General features: G+C 41.4%; 1 protein-coding gene across 3 annotated transcripts in view; it reads right to left on the reverse strand.

Moving 5' to 3' along the window:
• Window positions 1–848: 848 nt before the first annotated feature.
• The window catches only part of LOC118403290 (peroxidasin homolog), a 38,815-nt gene continuing 16,000 nt past the window's right edge, over window positions 849–23,663 (reverse strand). The window contains exons 3-7 of one of the 3 annotated variants that reach the window (XM_035801939.1): window positions 8,259–8,434; window positions 7,518–7,665; window positions 6,672–6,947; window positions 4,520–4,639; window positions 849–3,622 (exon numbers count right to left, since the gene is read on the reverse strand). In XM_035801939.1, coding sequence (XP_035657832.1) covers window positions 3,453–3,622; window positions 4,520–4,639; window positions 6,672–6,947; window positions 7,518–7,665; window positions 8,259–8,434 — 890 coding nt within the window. In that variant the 3' untranslated portion in view covers window positions 849–3,452. The remainder of the gene's footprint in view (window positions 3,623–4,519; window positions 4,640–6,671; window positions 6,948–7,517; window positions 7,666–8,258; window positions 8,435–23,663) is intronic. The other 2 variants (XM_035801941.1, XM_035801940.1) reach the window with 2 other exon arrangements.

Consider the following 23,663-nt stretch of genomic DNA (forward strand, 5'->3'; position numbering starts at 1 on the left):
CAAGCACTGTTGAGCCAAGTCATTGTTTGTTGCATATCTGGGGGCGAGTGACTTTAGGCGCATGTCTGGGAGACAGTCAAAAATAAACTTGTGTCGAATGGAATTTGTAGGCGTTCCGTTTGAAACGGGTTACCAAGCATGACATGGCCCTCTAAAGCTTCTGTTGATAGTATTCTACCTAGAAAGTACTCGGCCAATGTTCTCCTAGCGGTCAAAATGTATTCTGCAAAAAATGTCTCTCTCGGCTTGGCTTCGCGAACGAAGATTGTCTAAGCAAGAACAAACATGAAGATATTTTGGCTGCCTAGCACCTTGCACTTTGTTAATGAATCACACGCCTCAAGTTTCGAAATGGTGGACCAAAAAGGAATTTAGAACTTTGAAAAAATTCTATATCTATTTGAAAATTTCTAACCTACGACGCAAGAGTATAAAGACAATGTATTGAATGTGTGGCTTCAATTACAACGTATATGACAAATACCCTTTCCTGTGAGGAGGGTTGGTAGAAGCTGGTTTCGCCATTGTGCTGATCCTATACTATAATTTGTCTTGCTTAATTTGATCTGACTTTAATAGGCCAACGTCACATTCCCAAACCGGGGCTTTTTGTCGAATCGAAGAATAGAATTGTATACCTAACATATACACAAATGATGCTAACGGCTATTCTTTTTACGTCTTGTGAAGTTTGGTGTCTTTTATATCATACTAGTACTTTTCGTTCCCGAAAGCTGCCCGGCCAGGCCCCGCTTTTGAAATGTGACGTAGGCCTTATCGCGTGTAGTGTTGAATAAATGTATCAACATTGTCGTCAAAGTCTGCGATATAGAGTCCACACACTAATAGAAACTTGTACACACAGGATTTATTTATTACATCCTCAGATGACACACGGTGAAAGTTGCAATTATGGACGACAGTAGTAGTATTACAGGTGAGCTACTAAGTGCTATATAAACTTTCATACATAGCCATGGTGTCTACGCTTCTGCAGAACGACATATGTAGTTAAGAGGCAGTGTTATAGAGAATAGGTGGTGAGCTGTACAGAGTGTGTTGTGGATGCGGTTTGCTAAACCTGCCCCCCTCCCATACACAGTCCGGCAGTATACCATAAGCTTCCTCACGGTTCCGAGTGCGCATGGACAGTCGTGATGCATTGTGGTCTGGGTCAAAGTTCAAGATCCCAATGATACCCGATTAGGATTTTTTTCGAAGTACTAGTAACCTTCAGACGAAGATCAATTCGCTTGCAGATGATTCCCACTTGTATAGACGTTTTTGCTTCAGACAAAAAGTTCAAACAGTAAAGAAAGTCCCTGAAAACGAGTACAGTCCTCTATTGGGCAGTAAACGTTTCAAAAACGGAATATTACTCCTAAAACCCGATTGTGTACTGAAATTTTGAACTCTGACCTAAACTTGGAACCATGAGATGCAAGTAGCTGCATCTGTAGAGTTTTTTGACGTTTGTACACGGAGTTTGACCTACCCATAATGCTTGTCACATCACGTGATCACAGTCTTGAATTCTCACCAACTCGAAGATTCACGGGTCGTCCTTGAAGGGATTGTGGGTAATATACAAGATGGCGGTTACATTCTCTATACATTTTGGAGCTGGATGCTCATTGGTTGTGGGGTTTTGCTGCCATAGAGCTTGCGTCGAGAACTTCGACTTAAAGTCAACGTGCAGTTAACGTTATATCAGTGGTTATCAATTATAGGTCGTGATAATGGCGGCGACATTTTTACAGATTTTTTGAGGTACGTCATTTAGAATATTCAGCTTTTTGTTAGACGAGATGTTAACATTCAACTGGTCAACATGGATTTCATTTTTCATTGAAAGGAATAAAAGGATAAGATTTTGGTGATATTAGAATAATGGCAACCGATCACGGTGATAACGAAAGGTAATATTTTCTGTTGATAAATCATACTTTGACCTTGCAACACAAGCATGTCACCAAGCGCTATAGAAGACTATTGGTAGGAAGAATTGGCTCCTTTCATACATATTCCCAAGCAACATATCTTTCGATGTACAGACGCTTGTCAAGAGTTTTAATGGCAACTAAAATCATCTAGAACAATGAAAACAATGAAATAACACATCGTCCATTCGAACAGCTATCTCTAATTGAAACTTTTCACTTCCACAAACAGTCACTCTCACACTTTGCCTACAATGAACCGATCCAGTCGAACGCCATATCGAACAGATAGAACCCTATATTCTATTCGAACACCTCCGTCAAAAACTGCCTTATTGGACAGAAATGGCTGTTTTGATGGAGGTGTTCGAAATAGAACCATGATCGAACAGGGGGCGAGGTTTTAGGATCGATCCATTTCAAACGCACCCTTACCCATCACATATATGTCGGCACACAATTCTTCTCAGTTTCTGACAACAGAACTTGATGCTACTAAGCACCAAGGAACGATTTTCCGTCGAATCAAATGAAATACAACTTTTGTACCCACCCAACTGCACAATACCTATTCCTAGCTAGCGTTATCTAAGGCCCTTGCTGACTACAAAAGTTAAAACGTCTACATAAAATCATAGTTACAACTTTGTAAAACAGACGAAAGGAGGAACCAATGTAAAAAATACTAAATATTCACAAACGCTAACTAACCTTATAGGATACATTATTCACCCTGCTGACTGTTCAAAAGTCGCATTTTTTGCCATCATGATATACAAATATAATTATGCACAATTATTGTACGACGACTCATTCCATTACTTATTCAATACTTCACAACGCACGCTTTTTGTTAGTTACACACCCTGATTGGCACAATTTTGTACAGCACAAGCAACTTACTCCAAGTCTCGTATTTGGGCAACCAAGCAGTTGTCCAAATCTCGCGAGAGCAAACGAGATTTCCTTTCTGACGGAATGACGAACCAAACTTGCCTCGAATTCTTTTTTTTACAAGATTTCTCAAGTCATGATAAAGCAACAATTCACTTCTCTATAGACCTGTGTATCTACGTAATCTAGGGAAAACCTGTTTTTCTTTCAAGATGGCGACTATGACGTTCCAAGATGTAGTAGTGAGAAGAAAATATGGCAGCTAGAATACCATTCTGTAAAAATATGGTGACTATGTGAAAGAAGAAGTCAACAAAAAAATTCACGATCAATGCCTACCTACTGTCACACTCGTTATGATCCCTAACGCTAGTCTCAGAATCAGTCTCCAAGTGATGGGGGTAAGTCTCTTTGCTAGTTCAATGTTTTCTCCTCTTTTGTTTACCGTATAACGGTCGATAAGTTTCAATGTACCATCGAAACATAAGTTCAGACCACAAAATTAGAATAGCAGATGCAAAGGTTTCACCCCGACCAATCGAAGCCTGTCTGTGCACATATTCTATCACACGTCATCATTTGTTGGGCGCCTGTATTGGGTACGTCACACATGAGGAATCATGACTGCCGAGGTCCAGCGAGGAATATGCTGAGCAGTAGGCACATGACGTACATACAGGCCTGCAATCTCCCCACGCCGGACCGTGGAGCCGGGTACAGCGCTGTGGCCGTGCTCTCTGGATCCCCGTCATCACCGACAACAAGAGGGGGCAGGGTGGCGTCGATGCCTGGAGAGTAGGTCACGGAAAGAGATGGGTAAGATATCTATTTTGTTCCGAGAACAGGAAGCAACATAATCGTTTTATTTTTCGTTCGTTTTTTTTTCAATTTTGGGCAAAGGTTTTCTTGTAAACCTAACACAGTCGCTGATGTGGGAGTTATGATATGATAACGTTTTCATAATTTCCAAGAAGAAGTGGATACAGAAACTGGTACCTTCGATTATGATGTCAGAAAGGAGTTAGCGAAGAAGGACCAGTTCTTCACATCTTCTTGGAATCGACAAGTTGCATATGTACGACAACTTGAACATGTCGTAAGGGTATATGCACAGATTAATTATACTATGTAAATGAGTTAAAGGGGAGGGTATGGAATATCAAGGGAAAGAACTCAATAGGAGATGGAAGTTATTTCACCCGAATGTTTCGATAGAATTCATTTGAATAAAATCAATCATTTTGACAGATAGCGATACTTTTAAGAAGCACAGGTATAGGATAACTTTCAATCCACCTGTGCCAGACACAGACGTGAATACAGTTGGGCCTTCAGATATAAACGTAAATGAAACTCATAATCCGGATCCTAAAAGGCAATTGTAAAGATACTGTGACGACTCAATAGGCTTGTTCACGGTTCGAAACGCGCATGCGCAGCAAGATGCATTGTGGCCATTTGTGGGTGATATGTCAAAAGTGAAAGATCCTGAGACATGTCTGAACAAAACATAAGTCTTCACGACACTTAGGGGCCTTAACCTTTGACATATTGCCCACAATGCATCTTGCTGGGCATGCACGGTTGGAACCATGATCAAGCTTATTACATCTCTGAGTGACTCCGCAACGAGCCGCCATTTTGCTCTGACACGCCCACGTTGCTTTCAAAGCCTTCTTACTCACCCTCTGAGGACAGTGAAGGTACAACAGACGTCACAGATGACGTCATAGATGACGTGAGAGGTGGTAGTGGTGACGTTAGTGACGGTGTTGGGACCAGGGTGGTAAGTTCAAGTTGGTCGCCTTGGTGACGGGACCAACGGAAATACGGCACGAAAAGGACCAACCAAGATGGCGGGCAAACCACGGGGTTGGGCGTGAAAAAGATTATTGTAAAAGGGAAAAGGAAGAATGTGTTATAACGTCATAGGTTCTTTTGGAACGGCGCCGTGAGCGACAGAGGAAGGATTCAGAGACAGGGAGAAGGACAGGAGAAGGATAAGTTGGGATAGTGGAGGTCTCGTTTTCTCTCGCGTTATAAATTGGGATCACGTCTCTTCTTGCGTGAGTTTGAATCGCAACGAGACTTTCAGTCAAATACATCGTATGCATCAAGTGTGTTATAATCAGTTTTTAGTCAGATCCTATAAGTAAGTGCTACCACAATCAGAGTTTCTGCCCTTGAACAGGTCTTCAACACAAAATGTGGGCAAAACGCTCAATTATGCTTGTCTATTCAAAGTTTGCTGTCCCAACAGCACTCATCTCAAACAAAATGGCGGACAAATATGGTGGGATTTTTTAAGTTCGATCGAACATATATCATGATGTACATAAAGATGAAGGGTGTTGTGCAGAGGGTGAGTAAGAGTCAGATAAAAGAGAAGAGCCGACATGTTCTGGAAAGGTTGCCACCTACAGCTTAGTGAACGGAGTAGTAAGTAAGATAGTGCGAGAGAAAAGCTTTGGGCCACATAGTTTGGGTCCCATGTTCAGCATAAACGTTCCAATGACTAGTTATTATGAGGCTTTTGCGCGGGGAAAATAAAGTGCGAAGACTTGGTTGAGAGTTTGGAGAGCGTAAGTTAAGGAACGATGGAGAAAGAAAAATTCAACCAGCGAGAGGCACCAAATTTGCTCGCACAAACACTGACAACTATTGACGACCACAAAGTCCACCAAGGACGATGATAAAAAACATAGATCGTTCATAGAGCTCTGAGCTCTCTCTTAATTTACACTAGTATTTTCGGTCGGTTTTCTATTGACTTTTCGGTTCTTATGATATGACTGTAGTTTATGAATTGCCGACGTTATGCGGTGTTATAACCAAACGGCAAACCAATCAAAACATAGACCATAAGCTGGTGTGTTACGCCGAAGGGCGGTTATACCGTAGCCTCCATAGCAGGCTCTCTGGGGCCTTTTTCGCGAGGCCGGCAGTCAGGTAAGGCCAGCAATCAGCGACCCAGTACAAAAAGAAATGGCCAGCAAAAGTGTATTATGATCCAAAAAAAGGCCTTAGAGAGCCTGCTATGGGGGCTAGTTATACCGGCTATATAGCTACAGATACAGATGCCATGAGGATATGAGTAGTGCCCCATAGTACTCAGAACAAAGGAAATCAATCACAAAAGTGGCGTGTGACGTATGGAAGAGAGAAAGTGCACCACTTACCAGCGACAGAACAGACAGAATAGACAGTGCAGAGAAGAAAGAAAGACCTAGCTTAGCATCTAGCAACAGGATTAGTAGAATCTTCTAGCTACACACCTTAACTTGCAATAGCTAGTAGAAGAGGTGGATAAGAGTGCGGGAAATAATCGGATCTACGAATATGATGAGGCTTTTCGTCTAAGTACTATGCACAGTTTCGAAAGAGTTCTCCGCTAAATACATGCCCAAAACCTTGAATGTATTCCTATACGTACATTGACGTTGTTTTCTACCTACAGTCACTATAAAAGCATGCTGTTCAACAGTTTCTAACTTGCATGATTTTCACAGGCACATCGACGATCTCACTACTGTCAAACCTGACCAAGAAGACCACTCAGGTGACCGATAAAATGTAGTCTATATAGACAGTGGTCACTATAGACAGTGTTTTAATGCTTGTGCCAATGGGAAAATCCTCTGATGTACCACCAAATAGTGGTCGTATTGGCCAGGTGGTCCTTTCGTAGAGGTGTTCACTGGTACAGGTTTGATAGTACATGCGTTCAAGAGCATTAACGAAAAAAAAGATGCTTCAAATCTTACGCTGGTCGCATGGTGGCGCTTATGTACAGCATTGCCAAGACTCAAGACTACTCAGTTCAGAGAACATACTCACTTAGGACATTGATGGAGATATCTTTGGAGGCGGCTTCAGGAATGCCGTTATCCACGGAACACGTGTACGTCCCCTTGTCTGCCAGCGTGATGTTGGGAAACACCAGATTGCCGGAGTTGGCGTCGATGGTGGCGGCTTTACCGAGGGCGCCGCTTTGTCTGGTCCAGCGCACGGCGGGTTCGGGGTTGCCGTCTGCGTTGCACATGAGGGTGAGGGAGGAGCCTTCTCTCACGGTGGAGCTGGGGCTGGCCGTGATGCCGTCAATGCTGGGTGGGTCTGGAGTACATATGTTTAAAACAAGACTGGCAATTAAAACGTTATTGCCATGGCAGCTATGGCCTCTAAAAAGACAACTAACTTGAAACGGGAATCGACTGAAGGTTCCTGTCATGAAGTCTCTGGGGCATCGCCAAAGTCAGACGGCCAATTTCTAGCATTCAGCAGGTAAGGTACCCTTGGAAAAAGCGCCTGTAATGTTTTTTCTTTGGATATGTTTTGGATTTTGTAGGTGCATAAGGTAAGTTTTCTTTTACCTTTATATTGTGTTGAAAAACGATTTGTTTTAACAATGTTTGTGGTTGCAGTAGGCTCTAGAATTTAGGTGTTTTGATGTTCTTTACAGACAGTGAAGACGGGTCGAAAGGTCACCATGTATGCTATGGTCATATTTCACGTGTTCCGCCGTATATTTTTTCTTGGTTTAGTGTTCAATTTACACTTTTGAAAGAGGCCGGACAACCATGCCAATGTGAGTTTTTCATGGTGTAAAACTCAGGTAGGTGATTTTTGACAGCCTCTTTCTGTCACGATTTCTACTACATGTACTGTAATGTTACCGGTACTCACAGTTGACGATGAGGTAGGCTGTTGAAGATAAGACGTATCCGTTTCCGAAGGTGATTGACAGCTCGTACGGTCCGTTATCCTCCTTCTGCACATCCTTCACCTGCAGCGTGGCCAGCCCGATCACACTGTACTTGGGATCGCCCCCGTTCTGTGGAGAAGTGCAGAAGTTGCTTTTCTGTTTTTTAAAGGACTTTGTTCATTGCAAGACAATTGACCACTACGCTCACTGTAGCAGCATCTGAAGCATCGAGCTTCGGTAAGTTCGACTATCTGGCCCTGGCCAATAGGAGAAGCAGGGGTTACGAGGCTGCTCAGGAAAACTCCCACCCCATTTGGCTGGAATGATCCACTTACAGGGGGAAGGTCATTGCTTTTAGACAGACGAAGACAGTGTGGCACTGCACTCAGGTTAGTGACTTATTTTAACAGTACCGCATACAAAGTACAGACAGAAGGGAAAGGTAGTCTTATAATTAATTCTCTGACCGAATTCAGGTACTAAGTACCCATTTGTACACCTGGGTGAAGTGAGGAAGGTCGAGTAAAGGTCTTTCCCAGGGGCACAACGTCGAGGACACGGTGGGTATCGAACTCAGGGCCTCTAGAGCTATGTTCCAAGCCCAATCTATCTTTGAAAGTTTCTTGTTCGATGGCCACGCTAACACAAGTTGACCTTACCTGAGTGCACCTCGTCTTACCTGTACTCGTTTATGTTTGCTTGATGAGAAAAAAAATAATTACCTGGTTTTGTCGGAAGTACTGGACTGGTCCACCGGACCTTGAAGCCAGCGCCATGGAGGGCGCCTTCTTCCAGACCTCGAATAACCGGAGCTGGCCCTGTGCGTTATACGTCCACTCCAGGTTCACCGTGTCGCCGATAGACGCAGTCACGTTTGCTGGGTCGTTTATCACTTGCGCTGTAGAAGAGAAAAAAAGGGTCCTTATATAAGATAACAGAAGTGCATTTTTATCATTACCATTATCTCGCTCTTTGAAAACATTTTGGGTTGGCAGAAACTCTAGCTGACTGCCTATCTCTACAAAATGTCAAGAAAGCCACCTAACAGTTCAAAGTGCGCATGCCCAGTCGTAATGCATTGTGGTATATAGGTCAAAGGTAACTAATATTTTCAGTACGTATTTCAGGGAGTAATCTAATTCATACCGCTTAGTGTTGAGCAACTCCTACTTGTCTACAGCCCTTTATGAGGCAAGAGAACATTACCCTCTGAAAATCCTACTTGGCAGTCCTGGAATTTTGAACTTTGAAATAGACCACAATGCATCACAACTGCGCATGCGCACTTGGAACAGTAAGACCTCCCATTTATTAAAATTTTACTTAAAAGTTTACTTAAATAAATATAAACGAGAAAAACATAATTGCCGAGTGCTACAAAATATATACGTATGCAGGCAAACATATATTACGTGTAAAGGTTATTGGATATTCCAAGGCAGCGTATTAAAAATCGTGACATGGCAAAAACGGTAAATGTGATAACATTAGCACTGGAGTCGTTAATGTGAGAAGTAGGTCAATTGACTGCGCCTCCTCCAGGGTAATTTACTTGAGTTATACAGGTCAGATATCGGTCATCTGTATTCCAGGACATTATATTTTTATTTGTGGGACAAACAGTCTATTTACTTATACAGAAAGGTACAACTACAACAACTACAAATCAGCAACTAGAGGGATAGAGGTAGATGCATTAGTAGAAATCACTTCTGCAAAATTGTCATGTGGGATACTTTAGTATTCCACCTTTTCATTGGATGTGCTGGAATGTTTAAGGTGTGGACTGGGAAATGTTTACATGTTTCAGGTACTTCAGGGTATGTATCAATGATAAAACTCTATTTCATTAACGGAACCCGTCAACTGTATTTTATTTTATAAGAAGAACGGTGCCAAGACATGGACGAAGTGTCGCTGCACTACAATAACGCATATTACAGTGCCACAGAAAACCACACAAGATTAGACAAAGACAAACTTAAGCATCCTTCGCTCCCGTCCTTTTAAAATAATATACAAAATCGCGTATTTCCCATCGCTGATGTGAGAATTACGTCACGACTAGGGAAGCAACAGGAAACGTTTTCACACCTCATCTATCTTTTATGCCATCGAAACCTCATTATCTGCTAATCAATTTATCGTCTGACAGCCAATCAGGTCATCGATCCAATAAGACGAATTAAGGCTAAGTGGTGGGGGCCGGGAAGAGTCCTTAATCAGGAGTTGACCTTATTACGGTACGGAAACGAACTTCGTAACAAGTCTGAAGTAGGAGATACAGGCGCCCACGTTTAGACTTCAAGAGAGGATGATTAAAATCTTTTGAGACGTTTCCTTTGTCCAAACGAGTCGGTGAGTCTAAGCCCTTGTCGTAATGAGTGACACACAACTAATTAAGCTCAGTTGAGTTCATTTGTAGAAACTAACGTCTCCCCCCCCCCCCCCTGCTTTGGCTTATGAGCTACGGGCTAAAACCTCACATTGTATACAACGTTTGCATGTGACGTCATCGGTGTGCTTGTCTCCATGTTGGTGTCCCTCTTTGCAATTCAATGAATCATAATGCAGGTATTGTCTTACACTTGGGCTTCTAAAATAATCACAATCAAATTTCTTTAGCTCAAAGGCAACGATATTAGAGGTATATCTTAGAACTAGCTGATAGAACACAAAATGCTGTGTACGATTGGACTACGATACATTGATGAAATGCAAATGAGGGACACAAATACGATGGCAGTCAACACATGCCTGCTTAATTTATTGATGTGTAAAAACGTTTTATAGAATTTCAGGCCTGATAAGGTGAATAGCTATAGTTATATGATGATGCATACAGAATAGCATTTGAGGTCAGTCTGTTCATCAATTTTGATGCCGTTTCAAATACCACACTAAATGCACATGTCTTTCTCACTGTCCTCAATTCGTACCGCTTATGACTTCTTAAAATGTCATTGAGCAGATGTCAGTTGTGAATTATGACTCACAGAGTTTTCTTCCGGTGCTGAAAAATGGACCGTCATCAATTATTCGTTAACAAATCACACCCGCCGATACAATTCCAAGAACGACCATTAGTCGTTAAAGACATTCTGAGAAAATCAAACGTCTTGAATCGATAGAAGAAGGTGATGATGACTGGGAAGGTATAATTGTGTTGTAGCACTAAACGTTAATCGTTTGTGTACAGATGATAGTTATGTTAACAACAATTGGGACGAGGGTAAAACCAGACTAATGCCCAAATGAAGAATGAACTGTCATCACTTATTCGTTAACAAATTACAGCCGCCAGTTCCAAGAAAGACATCCTGAGAAAGTCAAACATCTTGAAGCGATAGAAGAACGTGATAATAACTGGGATGGTATAATTGCACCACTAAACGTTCATCGTGATTGGGATAGATGATAGTTGTGTTGTTAACAAATGAAACATTCTGAGAAAGTCGAACATCCTGACGCTATATAGTAAGAGATGATAATGACTGAGATACACGTAGTATGGTTGTGTGTTGCGTCACTAAACGTCAATCGTTTGTGGGACAGATGATAGTTGTGTTAATGTTCACAACAAATGTAACGAAGGTAAAACTGGGGACAGAAACTAATGCCCAAATGAAAAATGAACCGTCATCATTTATTCGTTAACAAATTATACCCGCCAATTCTAAGAAAGCCATCAAATCATTTTTAGAAAATCTAAGTCATCTTGATTCAGTGGTACTGACTTGGATAGTATGGCTATATGTTGTGTTCATCGTGCGTGGGACAGTTGATAGTCGTTTTGACAACAAATAGGACGAGGGTAAAACCAGAGACAGAAACTAATGCCCAAACGTTAAACGGCTATACATCACATAGGAGCCCACAGAACAGGCTATTCATCACTAAGAAGGTTTTAACCTGTACACATACTTCCATGATGCAAATCTGTACAAGGAAAAAGCACAGCACTTAAAACTGGAAGAAAAGCCGCTGCAGTGGTTGTAAAGCTGCACAATTCAGCCTCCTCGGCTGAAAGACTGCTTTTATTTCGTGTCATTTCTCTATTAGTGAAACGAATAAGTAAACAACCAGTCTATGAAAGACTTCACAAACTGGGATATATTCTACAAACAGGACCCATCAATTGCAAGGCAATAGGCTTTGGCTTACGGGTCATATCGTTAGAGTCATCTAAAAGATTGAAAGCCGAAAACAACAATCGTCTAAGATATTGAAAACCCCAAACAACAATCATTAGCCCTAAATGAATTAAAAGCACTAATCGACATGCAGATAGTAGAAACTCAAAGGCAGGAAGAAACTGGAATGCATGACGATTTTGGTAAGGTGCGATGCAGGGTTGTAGCCAGCACCTGTCATTCAGTCCTTTGAAGGAATTTTGCAGCTGGGGACTGAAAAAATTTTTCCCAATTAGGTCCCCTGGGACAGACAAAATTGATACGTAAAGATATAAAAAAAAACTGAAACACATGTGTTCTTCTTCACCAAAACAGGTGCCATTGAACAGCTTAGTCTACAAGCAAAATTTGCACCTTAAAATGCAGGAAATAGTATTTCAGAGGGTCTTGATTTAAAAACTTTCTGAGACCCAGACCCACTAGAAATGATGCACAATGTCACGCCATGTCTTCGGTGCTCGATAGGATTCCCATTCAAAATCAAGGGGACTGAAAATGATTCCAGGCTGGCTACAATCCTGGTGCGATGTATTTGTTTTCAACACAGCACCCCTACAACCCTTAATGGCTCGTTCCGAGTAATAAAAACACCAGGCAGAACGCCCCGCGGATGACTGTGTTTGTCCCTACAACTGTGCTGCGCCCTTGAACTCCGTACCCTGCCCATAGGTGGAGTACCGTGCACGTCATCACTCCATTTTCGGGATGAAAATTGATCGAACCCCTCTTGTGGCTTGAGGGGTCGAACGTCGCCCGTACAAGGGACCGTTAGCGATAGACTCAGCGAGCTCTCGTCTCACAGATCCATGGATCGATAACTGAATGGTTTTATTGAACTCGAGTGACTGATTTTTAAGAATCTTTCTGGCTATTAAAAGACAGGGCAAAACGTAAGCGTCAAAGTTCGAAGAAGATTGTATCGTGTTGCGTAATGTATATTTCCCCCTTCTTCTTCGTTATCTTTTCCCATGTTTCTTTCTATAGTCTTTATTGTTATGCTGAAGTAATCAATGTTGAACGAGATACCAAAATTGAGTGTTATGCTGCAGTTCCATACACAGTCGCTAGAAGGACAATAATCAAACTTTTTTTTCTTCTTTTGCTGACGCCTACCCACATACCAAATACCCTAAAAATCCACCACAGTTTCTGTGTCTTGATGTCAACAAACAAACAAATACGCAAACAAACAAACAAATACGCAAACAAACAAACAAACCCATAGATGGCACCAAAAACGACCCTCATGATGAAAGTAATAAATTTATGGACCAGAAGTCTGTATTTCATTGAGAACGACACGATTGTGTCGGTACTTTTGATAGGGTAGCGTCCATTCATGCTCACATTTCACTATAAATCAGCCAACAGTAGTGACTAGTGTACAACTGAACACGTATCTGTCCCACAAAGGGTGCCATGCAGGGTGAACTCGTGTGAACTTGCTGAGAGCGGTTCGGTAACGCACAGAGAATATCAATAACCTCCTCTGGAATTTCATGTCATCTACTATAATGCACGAAGTGGTGAAAGGACATGAAAGGTATGTTACTCTCCAAGCATAAGTTAGGCGCCGGAGGTTTCTGACGTGTTTGCACACTTTTGTCGGGCTTTCTATTTCGTCTCTTTTTCTTTATGCTTGGCCGACGGACATTAAGAAAACGATACAAAATAGAACGCCAGAAAAAAACCGCCTAAAAACTCATCAAAAACAGCCGGAGCCGAACCTCTGCTTGAGCAGTAAGTTATACCGGCTATACAGATACAGATACAGAAAGGGTCCCTCTTGTAGCCACGCTAGCAGACCTCTGAGGACCATTATTAGCTAACGAGTCGTTTTATATTTTCCCACTAATTTCATTCAAATAAGGCGAGGAACGTTATCAAACATACATATAAAGAACATGTAGACCTAATTATTTCACTTAACCATAACGATACCAAACAATCGACCAATGAAAGCTCTACAAACGCTGACAAACAAGCCAATCACGATGTTCAAAAGACGCCCTCTTCTCATCAAACGACTGCGCATGCGCCTGCTCAGTGTCCCAAGTCCTACTAACCCCAAGTGAACCCTCCTTATGATAACGACTACCTGGGGCGCACCTACCCTTTCACGGCCCCACGCGAACGGAACCCGCCATATGGTCTCATTGATGTATTACTCCGAGCCAAACAATAAACGGCTGCCTGGTCGCGTGTTTTTAGCAGTGAGAAATGTCCTTTTAGCCAGCGGAACTGATCTCAAAAGTAAGATTAGTGAAAACTTGTTTGTACCTGAAGAAATTAGCAGTTAAAATTTGGCAGCCGCGCGCTAGGTCAGAGGTACACAGTCCTGGGTTCTGAGTGGTACGAGCAGCAAAAGAGTGTCTCTTGCGGGGATTGACTAATTGTAATTTGTAATTGCTATAAACAACAAACGTATGGATTCTGGTCATTGGCATTTTCCCCCATCATAAAAAGTAAATGTGCTCAACATAGAAGGAAAAATCTGCTGACATTTCATGTAGCTTCATTATGAACGTGACCATGTAAAACACGTATTATAAACAATGACAATGAAGTTTACTGCATATTCATGCCCCATTGGGGCTAAATGCAGTCAGTTTGATATAAAAGGTAGTAAACGAAAAGTTATACATATACTATAGTTTACATGTTTCTTCTCTCTTCTTAAAACATGTGTAGACAAACTTACAGAGATTTTCCAGTATATCGTGGTCAGATGATGACATAAGATATTTGAACATATCTTCCAACATAGAAGTCTATGGGAAGAAGAAAACTCATCAACTCGCCATATTGGACGGCAATATTTCATCCCGTAGCGTTGTTGTTGTGCTTCTCCCTTATCCCCGCCACCTGGCATCTCATCTGAGATAATGTCGGTGGTAGTTTGTCACCGGGAAGGGGTCGCTGTACCAGGGCTCGGCGGATCGACCAAGCGAGTACAAGCAAAGCGCACTTTTCCTCTGATAGCCTTATCTACCGATGGGACTCTCCCAAACTCAAATAGCTTGCATGTAGTGTGATAGAAAAAAAACTGAGAATACTTTTAAAATCAGTGACAGGAAGGATACCACGAAGGCGCTTCAACTATTTCAGTATATGTTGTAGAATACAGCACCTAAAAAAACGTTGAAAAGTCATACATATGACTTGCGAATGAATCTATTTCCACTATGAATGTACGAAGAATGACGTTTAAATCACCATCTGCCGCCTAGACTTGGATCAGTTATATTATTGTAGATCTGTCCTGCCAGGCCTAGGCCGCCCAATTAACCAAGACGTCCCGCTTATACACTCCAAACACTTTAACAGAAAGGCAGGGACGTAGATTAACGGTAAGCATCATAAATACGTCAATGCAGGTTAGACATCCAGGTAATAAGATACGCATGATAACAGCTACTCAAGCGACTGGATTGATTTGTAAACGGTCAGACGTTTCAGATAGCAACCGCTATCTTCCCTCAGTGTCACAAAATCTATCCATGGAGTTGCTTGAGTAACGTTAGGCCACACCGACTTAATTCTATGGATAACATCCTCTGGACAAACCAAAACCATTGCGTGTGAACGAAAAGAAGAAAAATACAGCAAAAAAAAAAAAAAAATACTGCTAAACCACAGGACTAAACATCTGGACCATTCTTTCCTGGCTTGGTTTGTCTTCTGTTCACCTCTACTACGACTGTAAGAGACAATCGTCACCGTTTCTATTATGTTTATATTGACATTCTTCTTTAAGGAGGAAACAAGGGTGCTGCGGCCCCACGTGCCCCTTCATCCCACAGGGCAGATACTCTGGTAAGCATGAAATTCTGATTGACCAGCGATACTATATTGTGTAACATTTGGCCACATTTTCTTTTGACAACGGGCGAAATTTAATGCGCGCGCGGATGTCATCCATAAAATTTAGGCAATGTGGCCTTACCTTGCTTGCGCATCGTAAATACTAAGTGCGAGGCAAATATGCCATCCGTACTGCTGTTATCACCAGACGGTAGAGAGAGAGTGGGAAGGACGATTTACGACGTCATAGTCACAAGACGGTCCGGCTGATGCCTGCCCTGGTGATATCGATTATTTCATATTTATGTACTTGTTATGTGGTGGGGGACTTCTGGGGGAGTTTGAACTGTATCAGAATCAGAACATGGGATTCTAATATCACAAGAACATTCTGCGTATCAGACAGAGATATAAGTTGGTAGGGCAAAAAAAATAAGTATCGTTATTGATATTTGAATCCACATCCTGTTGCAAAGCGGCTCATGATCGCGAGACCCAAACCTATTCATATGTGACGTGATATATAGAAAAATGCACAAATGCAATCGGATTTGAAATGACGGAATGCTTAACAAAATGCAGTGAAATAGCACTTATATAATATTATGTAACGTTTTAAGTTACGAACGTTACATTAGATGACAATAATCTTTACTACATATCCATTCTGAAGAAATAAATGCACATATGACCACACATGGTCTAATGAATGCAAAACACTAAAAAGAAATTAGACATCAAGATAATATAAACTAATATGTACGAAAACACTATATCATTACAAAGCTAAATAACAAAATGTGAAAACTACGGATCTGACCGGATTAAAATGACACTAAAAATCAGGCCTCGCGTTTGATAGGGTATCCAAGAAATAAAAAGGGAATCAAAATCAATAATAGAGGATTATAAGAACGATTTTGTATCCATGCCAAATATAAATGGAATCAAAATCAATTACAGAGGATTATAAAAACAATTTCTGTAGTAAAAATATAAAGGGAATCAAATCAATAACAAAGGAATATAAGATCGATTTTTGTATCCAAAAATAAATAGTAAATAAAAACAGAGGATTATGAAAACGATTTCTGTATTAAAAATAGAAAGGGAATCAAATCAATAACAAATGATCATAAGAACGATTTTTGTATCCAAAAGTAAAAAGTAAATAAAAACGGAGGATTATGAAAACAATTTCTGTATTAAAATAGAAAGGGAATCAAATCAATAACGGAAGATTATAAGAGCGATTTCTGTACCCTGCCCACCAGAAGGCACGCGGTAGGGAATGCTATCTACCCCGGGGATCTCTTATCTACACTGCGGTGCGCTCGTCTATTCATTATTAGCTTTGACTGAAAGCCAATATTAAATGTGCACGAGACGGTTGGAAATTATGTCAGGAGTTCTTTACACAAACGGGAATTGGGTAAAACTATGACGTCAGTGTTTTGGGGTACGGTTATTGGTTAAGGATCTCAGTGATGACGTCATAGAATGTGAAGGTTGTTAACATTGGGGTTTGCTTTTGTATTCGGGGGTGAATCCGGTTTAAACTAATGAATGTGAGCGACCAAAATCGGGTGTGAACTGCCGACTTTTAAACCGTCTCAAGCCAGTTTGAGAGAGAGATGTGAGCTGGATTTGATTCGGATCCGATCCCCTTTGTGACCTGTTCGCACTCACAACATATTATTGCATGTGAACGATTCAAACCGAATGTGAATTGAGTTATTTTCAAACTGCCTCAAATCAGACTTCAGAGGTGAAGAAGGCGAATCTGATTTAAATCCGATTTGGCTTGTTCACATTTGCAAATTCTAAATTGGTTTTACGCCGATGAAGGTCACCGGCGAAAGATAACGGATGTTATCTGAAACGTCTGTGACCGTTTCCAAAATCATATCCAATGGCTTGAGTAATTGCTACTGAGCGTACCTAAATTGGTTTTGACCTAAGATAGGTCCGAGGGTAAGTATGAACTCATGAGGACAGTCATCTCTTCTCTCAAATTAATCTCCATAGTCTGCCGATTTTTACCATTTTTGCACCCACAGAGTAGCCCTGTGGAGACTTGACCAACCACCTGGCGCAGATAACCATCTTCAGTCATAAGAATTATTCTGCGCCAATTTCACAAAGTCAAGACCCCTATAGTCACCAATCATCTTTCCTTACCCCTTAGAGCCCTTATGGAAAAGTGGGGTCCCAGCCAAGATGGACAGACTGCTTGTGACTGCGGGCAGGAGCAGACCATGAAACACCTTCTTGTCTGCCCCCTCCTGCCCGAACCATGCACTAAGGAAGATCTGGAAGTTCTGACCCCCAGAGGAAGGGCGTGTGCAGAGTATAGTCTCCAAGCAGACGTGTCAGCTGGATGACAAAAGAGAGGAATTTGGCCAAATAGGGACAAATAAGTTGCCATGGAATCCCAGTCAGTCTTTTGCGTTCAGTCCACTCCTAGGCCAGTTAACTCCTACTAGACTTTTATTCCTAAAAAGGTCCCAGATTACTACTAGTATTCGACCAGACTATGCGGAGTACTGGAGTGGAAGAGTGTAGCAGAAGTGATGGCACGAGAAGAAGCCTAGAAGAAGAAAGTAGTCCATTGAGCGGTTGATGGGACCAAGTTTGCATGAGTAGTCATATGGAGACTATAACCAACCAACCGGCGCCGACAACTACCTCCAGCCATAAGCATTATTCTCCATCAATTTTACAAAGTCAAGACTCAAGACCCCTGGTCGCCAATCATTTTTCCTCAGTCCCTTGAGTGGTTGCTGTGACCATGTTTGCTTGAGTGAAGTAAATCTTGCGCAGGGACGACGTCAAGAAATAAGCACTGCATTAGAAGTCTACGGAGCGTACAGATGGTATTAGTCCACAGTCACGCTCACACACGTAGTGCAGTGATATTGCCTGATGACATGGCGATCTACAGGCACGGTTCGCTGTTCTGTGGATGTGTGATTTGTGTTAGTGGCGCGGTACTTTTACACCGTTCAACAATACATATGTCACACCATGACAACTCAGTTGGTGGACCGTGGCACAATGGAAGACAGGATTGGACTGTACCGGAAACATCGTAATCTCCAACAAGATGTAAAATATATGCTCAGTGTTCTATACGTTACCTGTTTTTTTGTCAACATTTAGTAAGATTTTTCCAATATTGTAGTTTTTGACGATTCTCTTGTGTTAAAAAAACGCGAACTGCTGTGAATACAGGCATAAAATACTGCGAATGAGCCGAATTATTGTATCTTCTTAAAAATAATGAACGCCCCACTATCGCAGTACAAAAGGAACGGTAATGCATATACTATGGTAGAGCAATCGCCCTTATTGAGAAACATCATGCTTTTAAAGATAAGATAAAATGTCTCAAAACTGCCATACTTTGTTGACGCGAAACAAAAACACGGCGACCTACTTTTGTAGATGATTATAAATATCCATTGCAAGCGATTATACTCGTAACGAACATGTTTTATGTCTCTATTATTACAGTTATAATAGTAAACCTTCCTAGATTTAACGCAAAATTTAGGCCGTTCTTTGAACATTGAGAATAGATATGCACAATGATTCACAATAATCACCACCAAGTTCAACAAATAATCTTTCCCTTCTTATTCTAGTATTGTCCATCTCCCGGCGAAGAAAACGGTCAGTCCCCTAGCTAATCCATACACGATATGCAGGAAGGTATAAACCCGCCAAGTTAGCGTAAACAAAAGATGATTGATGTAAGACGGGGTGGGACACCATTGCGATCGATGTCGGAGACGCTTTCCAAATTAAAAGGTCGCCATGACCGAGTAACTGCGACTCGCGTCTAACCAACCAATCAGACAGCGGGGAAGAATGATGGGTGTCACGTGTTCACACGCGTGATCTTCACGTGACTCCTCACGTGACATCATGATCAAAGGCTTTCGTATAGTACTGTCATGGGGTTCTCATTAGATACGAATACGTAATTTTCATTCCTCAAGAGCTTCTGATTGTAAATGAAGAACAGAAATACGTGACAATATTCAGTTTCAAGCTTTTGCGTGGGCCATGGGGATCATTTTTATCAATTTTACGTGACTTATGTTTACGTACGGTTATAAATAACTTGCTTCATGACTAGGTTAAATGTATTCTCCTCATGAGCGCTTTAAATCGGTGATATTCAGCGCACACAAACGCTACCAATCTAGCTAATCCGTACGCGAAGAAGCAGAGCCATTGGAGTCATCCCTCTTTCACTCGTACTGACAGCGGTGCTTTCTCGCCGTAATGACACCCAAGCGAACGCAGCGTTTTTACGCCGGGCGCCCCACGGGTGCAATCGAGGGTCAGACGAACTGAGTATATCGCTCCACACATATCTTACTTTGAGAGAACAAAGAGTGCTTCAAGTGTAGGCTATTTTTTTCTTGGAGTCTATAGACATATAGACGGCAATGGTTATGTGATTGTGCATTCAGCACCAAGGACAGGGAAATGCTTTCACCAACAATAGCTGTGAAATGAGGGATAGACCATCATAACTAGAGGTTCAAAAATGATAGGTAGCCATCAATGTTATTACAATTGAGAGAATGGTTGTATGTATGTATTTTTATTTTGTATTGATACGTTAGGTAGGGGTGGGCGGGGTTACGACATCGCTCTATTCTTGGCCGGTTCCGAAACAAACAAGCGTGTATAGTTTGATCGTTAACAACCATCTATTCAGAATTTCAGTAGATTTTGGATGAAATCATACATCGATTAGGATAGCTGTCAAAAGATGTCTACGCTGTAGAGAAGAGTGCTCAACACTCGGTACAAGGGACTGACAATTGTTTGGTGGCGCCTTGCCAGCGACCCGCCATGAACAGTGATACAGTGGTAGCAGACACAATTAGAGGGAGGTCTGACAAATGCACCGCATCCCTGCCTGTCGCCCAGAGGGGAAAATGTGCGATCTGTCTTTTGATCTGATAAATCTTGTAATGTACAGACCTGTACGCGAACATTTTTCATTTTCGGGGGGCGTTTCACTTCTTATTCTAGTCTGCTGTATAACATTTTTTCATTCACAGTTCAGCATATTTCAAAATTACCAACATTATTCAATGAATGAAAATGATGACAGTCCAAAACCCTAGGCGTTTGTTGGTTTAGGGAAAATGAAAGAGATAAATAGAACCCAGATGCCAAAATAGAACAGAAGGAACTGCTTTTTGGAGGCGCTGTGCTGAAGACCTTATCACCACACAGTTTCAGGTTAGATCCATGCGCGTCCGTGACCCTTGCGGAGGTCATGTTGTGAAGCCAGCCATGGATTGAACCGTGGATAATGGAGAGTCGTGATAAAAGGAAATTCACGGTGTGAGCGTGAACCGTACTTCATACGTATCATCACAAGGAGACAGATGTACGTAGGAAAACGCGTAGAAGCAGAAACCGTACGATTTTTGTGGTGAATTCTAATTTGAACATACTTTTCGCGTTACATTCTCTGTATGCATTTATCATACTCATCCTAGCCGGCATGAATATGTAGCCGTAGCTCTTTGAAACAGAACATTGTAAGTTTCAATCTCTGATGAAACTTAACAAATTTTGTTTTTCTTTATATATAAGAAATTTATGTGAATTCTAATTTGAACATACTTTTCGCGTTACATTTTCTGTATGCGTTTATCATACTCATCCTATCCGGCATGAATATGTAGTCGTAGCTGTTTGAAACAGAACATTTTAAGTTTCAATCTCTGATGAAACTTTAAAAAAATTTGTTTTTCTTTATATATAAGAAATTTATTAATTGGTCACATGCAGATATGTTAAAGCGTCAAAGATAATTTGGTTAGGATGTTTTCGGTTTGGTTGAAAACATTTAAAGTTTGTATCTCTGATGAAGCTTAACAAAATATTTTTTTCTTTATATGTATGAAATTCTTAAATTTTTCATACGCAGATATGGCAAAGCGTCAATACACTCGGATAATTTGGTGAGGATGCTTTTAGCTTGGTTATAATTTTGTCTCATTTGTATGGTCAATGGCGCGTTTGCTACTAAACGTGTCCCTGGGATCACGTACATGCGCGCCGAACTGACCTCTGGTAGTGACCTTTGCCACTAACCGGCGTTTTCACGAATACCTCCCGCTCAACTTGTCGGAACCGTTAGTTTATATGCGTACAACATGCCCCAGTAGCAGACCTGTAATTGCTGGGTACAGTGTTCGTAAGTGCTGTGTCTAGGTCAAAACTACCACAAAAGCACTAGTGATATAAATCATTTCTAGACGACAGGGGCAGTATCTCTTCTCTCTAACGCTAGGGTCACATTTCCAAACCAGGGCCCGATCGGGGAGCTTCAGGGAACGAAAGTATGATATAAACACAGCATAACACACAGAACGTAACAAAATTGTCATGAGCATGGTATTACTTGATGAAAACTGTCACTTTTGGTTTTCGCAAACATCTCCGGCCCGTGCCATGGTTTGAAAATGCTACCGTAGCATAAGTCAGAAGCATCTTTAAGTGTGCGATCTATTTTTTCGATTAAAGTCATTAGTTTAACTGAAAGAGAAAAGTTTTATTGTCATTGAACGGATACAAGCTCTGAAAATAGAAAGGTATAATGGATACTACAATACTTCGTAACCTGATTGAATCTCGCTTATAGCAGCCCACCCAACGTTAGACCGGCCTCCTAGAAGGAGAGGCCAGTTACAGCTCTGGACAGCAGAGTTTGTGTTACACACAGAATAAATATTTCGTTCTCAGGGTCTAATTGGGCTTGTTAAGTGGAAGGACTGCAAGAATCCTAAATAAAGCCTCTAAAAGCAAATGTGGCCACAATCTACAGGGGAATGAGAATGTATTTTCCTTGTTTTGTTCGCGCACTAGGCAATACCCCTCAGCTGGGGTCAAGCGTCAAGGGAGGTGAGCTGAGCTGTTATTGCTGCGATTTCAGATGTAGATGGACCGTATCCTTCAAGTTACTGTAGGGTCTGAAATTTATGTTTAATGTATCACACGGTTAATGTGTTCCGTAACCCCATAAAAAAGGAAACAACAAAGAACTGGTATGGACGATTTTCAAGTCCGTTCTTGAAAAATGACCATAACCCCAAAACTAAGCGAAGCATGCTTGCCTTTCATAAAACCCTAAAAGTAGCAGTCGTTTCCCTTTAGCAATGGTTTAAATGGTTTCTCTTAAATTGGAAATGTATTTTTTACCTTAGCAACAATCAGAACGACAGAAAGCGGGTTTTTGTAGAGACGATTTTCAAGTCCATTCCTGACAAATGACCGTCACCCTAAAACTAAGCGAAGCATGCATGCCTTTCCGGTAAATCACTATCATTAGCGGCCGCCTTCCCTCGGCAATATATGGTTTCTCTGAAACGGCTTGCTTCGGAAATTTATTTTCTCCTAACAAACACCAACTTAAGAGCAAGAAAAACAGAATATGGATATAGACGATTTTCAAGTCAGTTCACGAAAAATGACCATAACCCCAAAACTTAGCCAAACATGCATGCCTTTCATATAAATCACCGACATTAGAAGCCGCCTTCCCCCGGCAATATATGGTTTCTCTGAAACGGGAGCTTTTGGTCGAATATGGGAATAATAAATTACCCCAGACAGCAATGTACTCTCCGTAATGCACCTGTTACCGTAGGGGTGGCCTCTGTGGATTTTATGGGTTCTTGTTAGAGCTTAGTAAGTTGTTCCTGTACTCAATACTGACTGTAATGCGCGCAGTACTGTGTGTGGTTTGTCATGTCTTATGTCTTGTTTAATAACTCATAAGAGTACCATCCAGACACAGGTGCCTTTTCCTATTCTCACAAATATCTACCTGTCATGATAAGGTTGAGGTGATTTTTGAGAAATCTTGGGGTGATCTTGACATTGATTTTTGCAGTATATTTACATTTATGGATAGGTGTTTGTCAATTTATAGCCATATGTCATATTTCCTTGCTTTGGAGTTCTGACTCATATAAATTTGGTATCAATACTTTACATTCCAATAAAGTGAGATCTGTAAGTGATTCTGAAAATGATACATGTGTGTGTGTGTGTCTGTGTGTGTGTGTGTGTGTGTGTCTGTGTGTGTGG

Source organism: Branchiostoma floridae, chromosome 16, assembly GCF_000003815.2.
Source record: "Branchiostoma floridae strain S238N-H82 chromosome 16, Bfl_VNyyK, whole genome shotgun sequence".
NCBI classification, from domain to species: Eukaryota; Metazoa; Chordata; class Leptocardii; order Amphioxiformes; family Branchiostomatidae; genus Branchiostoma; species Branchiostoma floridae.